Source organism: Nicotiana tomentosiformis, chromosome 8 (assembly GCF_000390325.3).
Source record: "Nicotiana tomentosiformis chromosome 8, ASM39032v3, whole genome shotgun sequence".
Taxonomy (NCBI): Eukaryota; Viridiplantae; Streptophyta; class Magnoliopsida; order Solanales; family Solanaceae; genus Nicotiana; species Nicotiana tomentosiformis.
The window spans coordinates 33,398,331-33,413,036 of NC_090819.1; the positions used below are offsets into that span (position 1 = coordinate 33,398,331).

A 14,706-nucleotide genomic window follows, 5' to 3' on the forward strand; every position below is an offset into this window, starting at 1 on the left:
GTGAGAGGTAAAGAAAGGTTGCAATTTGACGAACAAAGGTAAGGATATTGAAGAATGAAGGCAGGCAGTGATATCTTGAAGGATCGAAGGTGGAAGCTTGGTCAAAAGTAATAATTGAACGAAGGAAGGGGTATTTATAGGTGCTTCGCGCCGTTTTGCATCCAGGAGCGGCCTACCGACGACTGACATGCGTTGGGGTCATTATGACGCGACTGACGGGACGTTTCGGTTTCTTTGTCGTTTTGTGTCGTAGCGTGTTCGAAGAAAGATCGAAGAACTCATGTCGTTACTTGTCGTTTTCGTAAACCTTACTCTCGAGAAATGAGGGGACTATCTGTATACGGGTGAAACCGGACCCATGAGACGACCCGGTTTCGATAAAATAAATCGAATAAGGGACGTGATGATAATGTGCCGGAATCGAGGTAAGGGACTCATCGAGACAGGTTTCGGGGGCATGACGCCCGTCCTCGAGAATATCGGGGCCGTGACCCCGGTATCGATCCAAATCTTAAAAGAATTCAGAGAGTATTATCGGGCGACCGGACATGATTAACAGGAGGCCGTGATATCCGTGACCGGCCAGGTATCGCAGCGTGGATCTCGGCACGTACCGGCAAAAATTTGGTGATTAGTTAAACGTAAGATTTTTTACCTTTTATGAAATTGTACCTAGATTAGGACTCCCCTACTATATAAAGGGGGTGTGATTATTTATTAAGGATATTGTAACACGCATACCAAGGTAATATACTATTATTTTTCTGTTATTCAAAGCTCTTACGTTTGTTGATTAGTGTTTCATTATCAGAAGCTCGGGATCGAAGACGGATACCTCATTGAGGCTGCCCTCGAGTCGAGAATCAGCCCTCTTCCCTTTATTTTCAAGCGGTTTGATAATTTATTACATCTCTTATTTGTTTATTCTAGCAATCTTTACCGTTTGTATTGAATAAATCCATGTATTATTAAAATTACTTACAAATTGAATTGTTATCCATTTTTTAGGGTAAACATTTATCAATTTCTAATTCCATTAAGTTAATGATTCGATAATTCGAAAATTATTTTACACAGCGGACGTAATAGTTGAAACTTTTTACTTAAAAATCTTTCCTCCAATAACGGACAAGAAGGCCGCCCAACTCAACAAACTGCTTATATCACTCTCAACCCCCACCCCGTTCGCTACCCCCAACGTCCCTCCCTTTTTTTTTTCGTTCTCATTTTCCCTGATTGCTAGGGCGAAATATCTACGAACGAGAATTTCGTATCAAGAATCTCTCAAAATATACACGCACACACAGAACTGCTAGCTCCTAGCTGGCCGTAAATACTTCATATATATATATATATATATATATATATATATATATATATTAAAAAGAAACTTTTCATTGGGTGGAAGCCGAATCTTAAAGCAGATATTTTTCTTGCGTGCGCCTTTCATTCTTATAGCAGATCTTGCGGCTTTGATGAAGGAATCTTCCATTTCTATTCAAGAAACCGAATCCATTTTTATCCATTTTTGTTCAGTTCCAGAAAAGGAAGTGTCCGCATTGACTTCGAGACAGTGATCGTTTGAATTTAGTGTTAGCATTGAAATTTGAGTTCATTGGTAAAAATGGACGATAGAGGAGAATCGTTCGTAGCAGTTAGGAGGATATCACAAGGATTTGAAAGAGGAAATAGTACTACTTGCCATTCTACTTCTTCTGGTATATATTCCTGTTTTTTACTTTTACAACGCAAACACATGTTCCTTTTTTTTTCTCTCCACCTCTATTACCGTACTGCTTTCATTATCTGAGTTTCTATCTGTGGATTGAAATTAGGTTTACTCATGCGTGCTAACATTGACATTTGTGGTGAGTTTGCGTCCGTTGCTTACTTTTTCCGCAATTTTGTTTTTTCGTGCCCTAGTTTTGTGTTGAGATAGATGCATGAATTTGTGTGCACTAAATACTATACACGTGCACATAGGACATATTAGTATATGATTTGGGAAATGGATTCATTTGTTTATGTAATTGAGTTATTTGTTCGGTACAGTTTGAGGAATGACTTTTGATTCAATGGATTACTATTAGTTAAGCTGCTACTGGAAAAGAATGGCAGTAGCTACAGAGCTGTCTACTTGGCAGAGGCGGATCTATGATTTGAACTTTATGGACTCATGTTCGCAATTCTATCACGGGCCATTTGATTTACTGGGTTTGAAATCTATTATTTTTATTTATTTAGTGAATCTTATAACCTATATATAGCGTTTGAGCCAAACTACTAGGTTCGGATTAACCAATAACATTAACACTACATCTGCCCCTGCTATTTGGTTCTCTTAAAAAAAAAATACTTTCACCAACATTTTTTTTCAGATAAGGAGCTTTCACTAACAATATTTGGAAATTGTTATGCATGATCTAACTACTGTTGTTTCATAGTAGTTTTGCTTTGTAGGTTAAAATTAATGCCTGCTGTTGACCTTTTCAATAAGGAAATGTGCGGAGTATAGCTTTTATTGACTCAAACTATTCCTGATAATTCTAGATTGGACAGGAACACTAGAAATGAATGCTTGTGAATGTACTAGGTCATTGAGTTTAGCTTTTGGTAGTGGTACTGGCTGCATATGCATAACTATTAAACACCGTGATTAGCTAACCAGACTGTTAGAAGTAATAGCTGTTGATTGAGGGGTAGCACTTTATCAGAAAGCAGGATTGTTTATTGAGCTGCTCTATAGAATACTGTGATCAGTTAATTTAAACAGCTGTGACAGAGCTTTTTTCCCCCTCTTCTTTGAGGAATTTACATCACACAATTACATCTGATTTTAGCTTTCAAATGGTGAAATTATTTTTTGTGAAACAACTGTAAAAGGCAATTTTGCTGGTAAAATTGTGTGAATGTGGTTCTTGCCTTGTGCTCCATGTTGGGAGGTGATTTCTTTTTTCTTGTTGTGCTTAAAGAAGGCTATTTCATAAATGTTAAGACACTTGAATGGCATATTTATGATCAAGGTTTCCTGCTGTTTTTGTACATTTGTAACAGCACTCTCTTGGTACTTATCTCTCATTATCAATACATTTCCTTGGTTAAACAATGTAAAAGAAAAAAAAGTATGCTCTTGTTCTCACTACTCAATGACCAATTTTGGGAGGTAAGATTTCTACTATCTAGCTGAGTAGTGTAGCCCATGATGTTCGTATTGTAACGTCATGTTGGTACCTATGTGTGTATTGTGATCTAATTATGGTAATATCCTGATTACAAAATTGAACCTCGTCATAGTTGCTGAATTGTTGCATTCTTGAGTTAGTTATGAAACTTTGCTTATATGATTTAGAGTTGTCTTCTCTCTGTGTCAAGAAAGATACACTTCTTTTCCTTGTCACAAAAAAAGGATACTTCTCTTCTTGTGTCTAAATCTTCTTTTGTTTCATAATACTAGAAGCATGTCGTTATTGAAAACTCTAGAGCTCCCATTTTCCTTAGATTATCTTTTCCTTCTGTCACTACAGAGGTTGTGGCAGGATCAGCAGCATGGCTTGGCAGAGGTCTTTCATGTGTTTGTGCCCAGACAAGAGATATTGATGCTCGTCCATCATTTGATTTGACACCAGTCCAGGTATTAGTCTAGTGTAGGTTTCTATGAAGTTTAAGCTTCCTGCTAGGTAAATTTTAAGAGTGTCATAAAACGCAATGCAGTATTATGTTCTTTTGATCCTCTCTTATTGAAAGTTGGTATTCTGGATAGGATTTCTTAGAGGTACTGCCAATTTGCAACACAAATTTGTTTTCTAGTTCTGATTGTTTTCTCCAAGATTATACACTTTACCTTTTCCAACGAAAAGGGAATATGCCGAGTGTTGCGAGTGGTAGTGAATTTTATCTGGTTCCGTATGCTGAGTGTTATGAGTGGTAGTGAATTTTATTTTGTTTCTTATCCAGTCTGCGAATTGAGCTTATGTTGAGGTTTGCATATGCTTTAACTATCTCTTAAATTATGCCAAGTCTCAGGCATGAATATCTTATATCTAATTTCTTATTCAGTCTGCCGATTGAGCTCATTGTAGGTTCGCATATGCTTTAACTATCTTTTAAATTGTGCCAAGTCTCAGGCATGAATATCTTATATCTATTTTCTTATTCAGTTTGCCAATTGAGCTCATGTTGAGGTTCGCCTATGCTTTAACTATCTTTTAAATTGTGCCAAGTCTCAGGCATGAATATCTTATACTCCCTCTGTTTGAATTTAGATGACACACTTTCCTTATTAGTCTGTTCCAAAAAGAATGACACATTTCTACAATTGGAAATAGTTCAACTTTAAACTCTTCATTTTACCCATTTTACCCTTAAATTGAAGCTTTTATAACCACACAAATGTCATGGTCCCACAAAGCTTTTACCCCTTAAGCTTTTAAGATCACAAATTTCAAAAGTCTTTTTTTTTCTTAAACTCTGTGCCGAGTCAAAGTACCTCATCTAAATTGAAACAGAGGGAGTATCTAATTTCTTATTCAGTCTGCCAATTGAGCTCATGTTGAGGTTCGCATATGCTTTAACTATCTTTTAAATTGTGCCAAGTCTCAGGCATGAATATCTTATATCTAATTTCTTATTCAGTCTGCCAATTGAGCTCATGTTGAGGTTCACATATGCTTTAACAATCTTTTATATTGTGCCAATTCTCAGACATGAATATCTTATAGCTCTGATTTGATTGCCAATATAACTTTCTATTTTCAATTTCCCACTTCGTCAATTATCCAGTTTTATTCTTAGAGATTATGTTATTCAGATTGATAAGCTTCACAGCACTGTGAGGAAGTATGGAATATCTTTGGCACATTGGCGCTTATTGGTGTTATCTTCCACTTTGTTAATGTCAGGAGGAATGCTTGCTAAGGCTACAAAACCGTATAGATGTTGCATATGATAGTTCAATTCCAGAACATCAGGTATCCTATTTGAAATCTTAGCTGTTTCCTGATGAACTTATGAGATAACATCTTTAAGGCTTTTAAACATTACATTAAGGTTAAAATTTACATTTCTTACTGTTCATCTTCGTCTCTCCCTACCCAAAAGGAAGCTTTAAGAGCATTGTGGAAAGCTGCCTTCCCTGAGGAAGAACTCCATGGTTTAGTATCTGAGCAGTGGAAAGAAATGGGTTGGCAAGGGAAAGATCCATCTACTGACTTTAGGTACATCATCATCATTCCACACCCCCCCCCCCAAAAAACCGATCCCCCTATCTTGCATATTTACTTTGGGATTACAAACGTATTTTGGGAGTTCTCCCCCCCCCCCCCAAGTTAAAAAATGAGTGGAGCGAGGGGCCTTAGAGGGAAAAAAGGGGGGGCGAGCTTTAATTGAACCACACCCATCCTTCTGGTCTTGGTTCACCACTAACATATCTGATTGGTTTTGATAGGGGTGCCGGATTCATATCACTGGAGAACCTGTTATATTTCGTGAGAAATTTCCCGGTGCGTCCTCCTTTTGACTTCTCTTTATGGAGGAATGACATAGTGACATGTAAACCTTCTATGCTTATAATGAAAAGCTAATCTTTAGTATCAACATGTGCTATGGTTTGGTGATCATTTGGCAACCTAACAGCTATTTTTCTTCTTAAACTGGTCTTATGACTTTGTCGCCTGATATTGTAGTTTTTATTCATATTGTTGTGTCACATCTGTATGTTCTCACAGTTTCTTATGCACCTCTTTCTTTCATGCTATTGTCAGAATATGATTCTATTTGATTGCTTAACTTAGAAAACATAATAGTAGTTGGGAGGGTATTGGTTATGGGCATCTTAAAGGATGGTTCAGTTAATCTCTGCCATTCCCTGCTACTGTTGAACAGAAAAGAATAGCAGACACCCTTTAGTTTTCTTTGCGCCTAGCTTCTAAATTTTTTTGAAACAATTGGGTAAGTGTTTCTCTCAGTAATTTTATTTAAAGGTAGGTGAATTTCTTTTTTTCCTTTTGTTTTGGGATAAGTTGGTAGATTGGTGTAGATCTCGGTTGACCACGAATAAATAGAAAAGCTTTACCATTCACAGCACGATTTCAACTGACTTGTAAAATCAAATAAATTTGTTGGATGGACTATAGAATACGAAGCTGCTAATTGACATGTGCAGATCTAGTTTGTTAAGCATTTTGGACCCATTTAGGCTACAAAACCAATAGAATTGTAAGAAGTCTATGTGAAGCAGTTTACATCATCAAAAAAAGTCTATGTGAAGCAGTTTATGTGCCATCCCCAACTTTTAACATTTGGCACAATTATATCTCATTAAATTAACTAAGATATTTGAGGCCCTGGAAATTTAACATGAAGAAAGGCCTGAAAAGATAACAATATACTTCTAAGGTTGGTAGATTTTAGTGTGATCAGATCTAGTGGCACATGTTATATATTTCCGCCTAGGAAAAAATTAGATCCAGGAGAAGCTACATGGATTTGTCATTTTCATAAAAGTTGAGATTTCATCAATTAATATGCTCTATGGTAAATTACTTATCGATAAAAAAAATGCTATATGGTAAGCAAAGAGAGGTAGAAGATACGGCTGCATTTGATTATGCATTCCATAATCCCACCATATACAACAACAACAACAACAACAACAATAACAACAACAACAACATATCGAGTATAATCCCACATTTGGGGTCTGGGTAGGGTAGTGTGTACGTAGACCTTACCCCTGTCTTGTGGAGGTAGAGAGGCTATTTCCAAAGACCCTCTGCCCAAGGACAACAATATTGGAACTGTCACAATACTAATTCTAGAGAACCAATATGGTCAGCAACTTCTTCTTTTTCTATTTTTTTTTATAACCGTGGTGTTCATGCCAACTTGCGTGCACCTCCACTCAATCCCGCCATATCAGTACAAGTACCCAACTATACTATGGTCGAAATTTCAATTACACACCGATTCTTTGAGGGGGTCCTATTATCCCCCGAACCTTTTTAAATGGAATTAATAACACCTTGAAATAACACTGCCACATTTGTGCTCAGTAGTGAAATGCACACGCCTACTGTGTATTTCCCACTAAAATAGTTTATTTTTATCCGATCTTCTTTCCCCAACTTTCCACCATTAAAACCATCTTCTCTTCTCCCTCACTCCATCTTTCCAGCACATGCACGGGATACAAATAGCTACGAGATTAAGCAGTTTAATTTAACGAAACCCAAGAAATAATTTGAATACAGAGGCGAATATGAAAATGAAAACTAAAATAGCTCAGTGCATATCTTAAAATTCAGTTTCAACATAAGAAACTTTTTCCGTGTGAGAAAATCAAAGGGATGGGAAGCATTTTCCGGCGACGCCGACAATTTACTCTCAGTCTCTGTCAAAAGGGGTATTAGGGGTATTAGTAATGACTCTATATCTTGAGGCAAAGGATGAGCCGGTAAACGACGACATCACGGGTCTATTGTGTGGGTGGTGAACTGATGAAGGAAACTTTCGTGGGCTTCTTCTGTGTTAAATCGGAAATTGATTTTTGAGACTTAGATTTTTCAATTTCTGCCAGTGAGAAGCAATTGTTATTAGAAGTTTAAAAATGATGAGTAGAGATAGAGATTAGAAATGGCAGTAATCCTCCATACTGGTGCAGTTGTGGCATGAGATAGAGAGAAGGAAATCTGGAGAGAAAAAGAATGAAACCCATTACACCATCTTGTCGGAGAATATGGAGGCCGCCGGAAGCCACGGAACTATTTTCCAGCCAAGTCTTATAAGCAATGAACGTGGAGGAAAGAATAGAAAAAGCAAAGAAAGAAAGAGAAAGGAAAAAATAAAAAGAAAAAAAAGGAAAATTGTATATTTAATAAAAAGAAATGTTATAATTTTTTTTTAAAAACATTTTCTCCTTTCTCACTCTCTCAAAGAGGGTGACATACACTCTCTTCTGCCACATCAGCTCTAAGGGGATAATAATTAGTTCAGGGGGGTAATAGGACCCCCGCAAAGAATAGGTGTGTAATTAGAAATTCGGCCATAGTACAAGGGGTTACTTTTGCCTTTTCCATATTTTTTGGAGGGTAGCCCATTTTTGGCAGAACTTTCTCCGCACGAATTGACGATGACAATGCATGAATTTAGCCACATCAAAGTATTACATATTCATCTGATGTTTTAGGAGTGCCTGGATTGCATTAAATCCCTGGTATAAGATGTTTGATAGAGTTTTCAAAATAATTACCGCCAATTTTGCAGATGTGTTCTATTGGAATGATTGCCTGTTGATCACTGACATTTATGTTTGTATACTAAATCAGAAAGCATTTCTTTTATTTAGCACATGAATGAAATACAAGAAATCTTGTCTGTAATCTCCCTCCCAGCTAAACCCAAAACAAAAGACATTATCTACCTTGTTTTACCTGATATTAGGCATTCTCTCTTGTCGTTATTTTTTTTCTCTACCTTAAAAAGTTGCCTTGACTTTGCTCAAAGATTAGAGAGGCGGAAGATTTTTGACATTAGAATATTGGTCATGGTCGTATGAGTATTTTTTCATTAAATGTTTCTCTTACTATTTGCTGAAAAGCTTATGATCTAAACTTAGCTCATTAAAGAATGTAATTCATGATTTTTCCATCTATTTCTTACTCTGACCAAAATACTTGGCCTACATTTTCCCTTTTGGCCATCGCGATATACTTGTTCTCGTTCCCTTCCTTTTGGGGATAATTTTCTTATTACAATTTTTTTTAACTAATAGGAGCATGAACTGATACTAGTTTTTTCTTCCTATAAGTAATACTACTACTATTACTGTCTTAATGTCCATGTGATATCTTTTCAACTAATCATTTCTCTTTCACATTTTAAACACTTCTATATCTTATTCCAACTTAATAATTTATTCAGAATAATCGCTTTATTAGTTGAATAAATCATATACTTTTGACTCATAATGTGAGTTTTTTTAGTTATAACATCAAAGTTACTCTTTTTTTAGTGGATTTTTATTGACTTAGTTGATTTTTATTGAGGTACATACTGGTATGATACAAAAGAAGCCTACTATTTTGGCTAGGCAATGAATTTTCACCCTTTCATGTGTTGAAGTAGTTCACATTTGGGTGACATTGGATATGGAAGAGATTCCACATTTCACGCTAAATGTATGGTTGTTCAGCACTTTTACCATAAGACAAAAATGAGGTTTTTTTGTTTTGGAACAAGTTTATACAAGCACAAGTGTAGCTTTCCGGTAGTCTACTGACATAATTCAAAGCCTAAATGTTGAGCTTGCATGTAGCAAGTCATTCTAGCCAAGAGTTGTATCTGGAGCATGTAATGTTTAGACTGATGAATCAAGCAATTTCCTTGCTTCATTTTGTTTTAAAAAAGGGAAATAAATTTGCAAAACCATATGATCAAGTTTACAAATAATTATGAACAACTCTTCTGTGCTTGAGCCAAATTCTAGCAGTAATGTTCTAGATCCACTATTCATCCTCTTCTTCTCCCTAATGTTATTTGCAGAAATCATTCCAGGATCTTCTTCAAAAGCAGGAAGGTGATAGGGCATTATGGGAATACCCATTTGCTGTTGCTGGTGTTAACATCACTTTTATGCTTATCCAGATGCTTGATCTAGAAGCTAGTATGTATTCCTTCTATTATCTTTTTTACAGCAAAATGTAGAAACTCTAAGACAAATCTAAGATCTAGGAGAAATCTTGTGTTGATTCATTTAGCTAATTATGCATCATTTTACAGTAAAACCAAGAAATCTGGTCGGAGCAACTTTTTTGAAGTTTCTTGCAGGTAAATGCTTGACCGTGATCTGAAGATCTACCTCATTTCCATTAGTCAACCCCTTAAGTGTTGTCCATTTAATGCTTCTGCAGTTTTGCATCTTCCTTCTAAGCATGTCTTTTTCCTTTGTACAGAAAATGAATCAGCATTTGATCTGCTATATTGTATCACGTTTAAGCTAATGGATAATCAGTGGCTCGCCATGCACGCATCATATATGGACTTCAATGTATGTGCCTTTAATTTTTTATGAATTGTATGTGTAATTAGTGAGATTTAGTTGGGGATATGTAAGTTCATTTCTTCATAATTCAATTCTGCTCATGTCATATCCTGTACCATATGCTTTCATAAAAGTTCCCATACTTAGGAGTTTATATGCTTCTTAAAAGTTTCAGCTCAACAGCCCCCAAGCTTTGATTTAATGGTAAGAGTAGAACGGGTGATGTGTGGGTTAGGGTTCATGTTACAGGTTCAAACCCTGACAGAAGTATCATATTTAAGTGAAGAAGGGTAGAGGGGTGGTGACCCATTATCCACCAGCTTTCGGACCGTGCACCACTGGCTCTCAGGGATTTCAGTTATCAAAAGAAAAAAAAAGATTTAGTTCAGCTATCACTTGCAGTATTCTTGCCTGCATAATATAGCTGTCAGTTTTGCTTTCTGCTTAGTAATTTGAAGTTCTGTGTGAAGAATGGTTCGTATAGTTATTTGTAGTTTTATATGTACTCAAATACATTGTCAGTATCTAATTATATTTCAGTCACTAAGTTCAGTTACTTTTCTTGAGAAATTCTTTATATGCTCTGGACAATTGCACTAGTACAGACTAATGTTTTCTTGAGAACTGACCTTTTCATAAATTATTTCTTCATGTGTACTGCATTCCTGATGTTTAGATTTGCTTTGTTTCATGCAGACAGTTATGAAGTCCACTCGTCGACAAATTGAAAGGGAGCTTTTGCAAGAGGACATAATACGGTTGGAAGATTTGCCCTCATACCGACTTCTTAGTCGATAGTTTTTGTAGTCATGACATTTTATTGTTTTTGTAATCATGACATCTTAAAAAATGGAAATGATTTTCATGCAAGTTCTGTGGTGGTATTCCCAGTTCTGTTAGAATTAGATGTTGCATTTTGATGCTAGGTTGTGGGTCTTTTCCTCGTTCACATTGCGGTGATTTCTTAAGAGGTAAAGAAAGGAAATATAACAGGTTTCTCCTGTACATAATCTTGGTAATGTTACAGAAATTATAATTTGTTCACCTGTTGTTTCCGACTTTAGATGGACCGAGCTACTAGCTAACCATGTCTAGCTTTAATCAATTTTGAAAGTGTTCGTTGGGTACTTGTTATCCTCCCATCTAATAAGAAGAAATTCACACCCTTAGGTGCATGATGTGTCAATGTTCCCATATATGTGACATGTCAAGCTCCAGCCAGCAATTTCTAAGCTTAGCCTAAAAAAATTTCATATTATTGTACTCCTTGTTCCCATATATGTAACATGTCAAGAACTATTTAAACCATATATAATTATTATACGAGACTACAACATATTCACCTGTCGCATCTTGTGCGTTAGCTGTTAACATTGTCCGCCTGTGTGATGAGTTAAGCAATGTCCTGTCAACCACTATAATAGGCTTGCAGTATTGCCATCCTATGATCGATGCACTTAGTGCGACAAAAACATACATGAAGCGCCCGCCCTCTGATTTATGTAACATTGTGATAGAATTAGGATTTGTCATACTTATCATATACAAGTGACCCGGCAATTTACTATAAGATTCGCGTAGGATCCCTCTTAACGGTTCAAGCGCATTTTCTTTTGTTCTACAAGCTTTTACGTAACTCATATTAATCCCACTGTTGTTTCATGTCGCTCATAATGTCTGCCGGAGTATATGTTATTTTTGGATTGACATATTTGTTGCAAATCATTTTTGCTAGACGTTGTGAAAATAATCTACCTGTCTCTAGGCAAGTGTGAACATCATTGAACTGTATGACCATGAAGACATTTGATTTGTGTAGACTTGAAGATCTAAGACTCCATTTGCAACTTTCATCCACGCATGTAAGACAATACCTATTTAAAATATAGTGTTACGATAATGCACTTCTTCAGATTTTTACACTTGTATCTCAAATAAACAAGCAGTACACATATGCAATCTGATTATACAAAAATTATACATTTATATTATATTTGTTATACAAGTACTATAGAAAATATCCCAGAGTAGTACACTATACAACCTCATTATACAATAATTATATATTTTATATACATTTATACAAAGAAATATACACAATGTCACAGAGAAGTACACATATACAATCTCATTATACAATAACTATACATTTTTTATACAAGCAGTATACATAAAACTACAGAGAAGTGCAATCTCATACGTAGAGATCATACCTTGTTGTAGATGATCTATCCAATATAAATTGACAATTTTCTCATATTGTGTAGTGCTTTATTACACTAATGAGTGTATCTTTATCCCAATACAACTGACCTTATGTAATTTCTTCATGTTGTGGGTTGTCTATTATACAATTTTCCTTTATTATCTCAATTTTGTCTTCTTTTCCATAATTATTCATCATCTCAACAATATTAGTTCTATGTACTTCTTCCACGTTCTGACATTGTAAACCAGCTGAAGTCTTTGTGAGTAAGTTACCACCCAAGTATGAACTTGAATATGAGCATTCAACACCCGAATACATAGTTTTCAATGTTATGCATAATGGATATTCAGTGATATCCAGGTTTTTCTTTTTCATCTCCATATACAAGCACACACTCATATCATTGTATATTGAAATTGCTACATATCCATCCTTCACTGTATATTTTAGCTCCATCTCACTTGTAATTGAATCCCTACCCAATTGCTTGTATATCTCATCAACAAAATGCTCATAGCTACAATCCGAATTGATCAGCACGCCATTAACAAGGAAATTAACAAATGTATCTAATATAGCAATTATATTCCACATTTATTTATAAAATGTATTATATTTTTTTATATTGTATATAATTTATATCAAGACGATAAAGAATGTGCAATTTGCATATAAAGTGTATCATCTATCTACATAGTGTATAAGTAATATTTAAAGTGCATATTTGTGGTTGTTGTGAAGCTTTTATATATATATATATATTCATATTTTTGTATTGTCTGTAGCTTTGTGATTACTATGTTCCTTTGGGTGATTATTATAGTACTCGTATCAGTGTGCATACAAACTACAGTATAGTAAGACATTTGAAAGATACCCTGGATGATCAACAACTTGAGATGTTTAGAAGAACATGTTTTGGTTATTTTATGGACTTGCCCGAAGTTTTTATACAGAATCAATTTATTGATTCACTATTGCTTAGAGAAGTGGGTGTCACCAACAGGTGATGAATTATGAATTAAAGTGAATAGTACCAAGTTGCGCTTTGGACTTGCAGAGTTTTGTATCATCACACATTTAAAGTGTAATGGTGATCCCAATAAGGATTATGAATCTGTCTAGTCGAGTCGGTTGATGGAATTGTACTTTCCAAGCATGTCGAAAGTGTCAAAGAAATTATTATCTAACTGTTTCTTTAAAAAGATGGGAAAATCTGTTGATGATGAATTATGGATTAAAGTGAATAGCACCAAGTTGCGCTTTGGACTTGCAGATTTTTGTATCATCACACGTTTAAAGTGTAATGGTGATCCCAATAAGGATTATGAATCTGTCCAGTCAAGTCGGTTGATGGAATTGTATTTTTCAAGCATGTCGAAAGTGTCAAATAAATTATTATCTGACCGTTTCTTTTAAAAAGATGTGAAAATCTATTGATGACGCATTAAAGATTGCAATATTGTATTTCATTCACAGTTTCCTGTATTCTATTACGAATGCTGATTATATAACAAATGATGATTTTCTGTTGGTTGAATTTGGTGATTTTGAGACATTCCTTGGGGAAAAGTGGTTTTCAATGCTAAGTTGGAGTCAATGAAGGATAAGGTTCATAGTAGGAGAGTGATGTACCGATATTTTTTTTTATACCTTTAATATACATAATATCAAAACTGTATGATGTGTAGTTTTTGCAAACAATATTTGGTTGTATTTTGTTTTTTTTAAAAATGTTATGATTGCTAAGTTAATTTTTTGATTTGTAGTTGGTGTTTGGTAATATTGCCCCAACAAATATGGAACAAACAAGGCTTAAATTGCATGATTTTATCACGGTGTATGAAGATAAAAATGAGATGGATATCGAATCTAGAGCTTTAACCGAAGTTAATCCAAGAGATGCTGTTGATAATTTCAACATTCGACCTAAAATGCTAAGAAATAGCCCAAAAATAAGCTGGAATCACAACCTATAAACAATCCATATCCACAACCCAGTAACTTGAGTTCAAGCGACAATGAGTTGAAACTTCTAAGAAGTGAAATCAACAAGGTACATACATTATTTCTATTTTGGTTTTGAGCAGTTCTAACAACTCAATTGATATCCGATTTCACTTTTTCTTTTCTAGGTAAATGACAAGATTTCGTCGTTGGAGCAGTTAATGATTTCCTTATTTGTAAAGGTTTTTAAAGCTCTAGATGAACGCGATGCTTCAAAGGTATTCTCATGATTATGCTTATTTGTTATTTTTACCTGTTACTATAATCTTGACAACTTTTTATATATTTTTCCTGAACAGGGTGATATAAAAGACGACGACTTTCATAATAGTCATGACCATCATGATACTGGTAATATTCGTCATGATTATTTTGTTGAAAAGGAAGTTGCAGAGAATAATTTTGGTAGTGAGGAAGTTATGGAGAAAAATATTGACAGTGAGGAAGTTGTAAA

The 14,706-nt window shown here is 35.2% G+C and overlaps 1 protein-coding gene across 4 annotated transcripts; it reads left to right on the forward strand.

The window, feature by feature from the left end:
• Nucleotides 1–1,209: 1,209 nt before the first annotated feature.
• LOC104098770 (uncharacterized) lies at nucleotides 1,210–10,914 on the forward strand. Of its 4 annotated transcripts, none has more exons than XM_009605751.4 (10): nucleotides 1,212–1,718; nucleotides 1,836–1,868; nucleotides 3,525–3,631; nucleotides 4,899–4,967; nucleotides 5,098–5,213; nucleotides 5,444–5,498; nucleotides 9,538–9,658; nucleotides 9,775–9,822; nucleotides 9,948–10,042; nucleotides 10,737–10,914. In XM_009605751.4, the coding sequence occupies exons 1-10, from the start codon at nucleotides 1,625–1,627 to the stop codon at nucleotides 10,740–10,742; spliced, it is 744 nt and encodes a 247-aa protein (XP_009604046.1). In that variant the 5' UTR covers nucleotides 1,212–1,624; the 3' UTR covers nucleotides 10,743–10,914. The 4 variants fall into 4 exon arrangements, with proteins under 4 accessions (XP_018627501.1, XP_009604046.1, XP_009603915.1 ...); XM_009605620.3 differs by having other exon boundaries at nucleotides 1,215–1,718; nucleotides 10,733–10,914; XM_018771985.2 differs by lacking the exon at nucleotides 9,948–10,042 and having other exon boundaries at nucleotides 1,210–1,718; nucleotides 10,733–10,914.
• The last annotated feature ends 3,792 nt before the right edge of the window (nucleotides 10,915–14,706 follow it).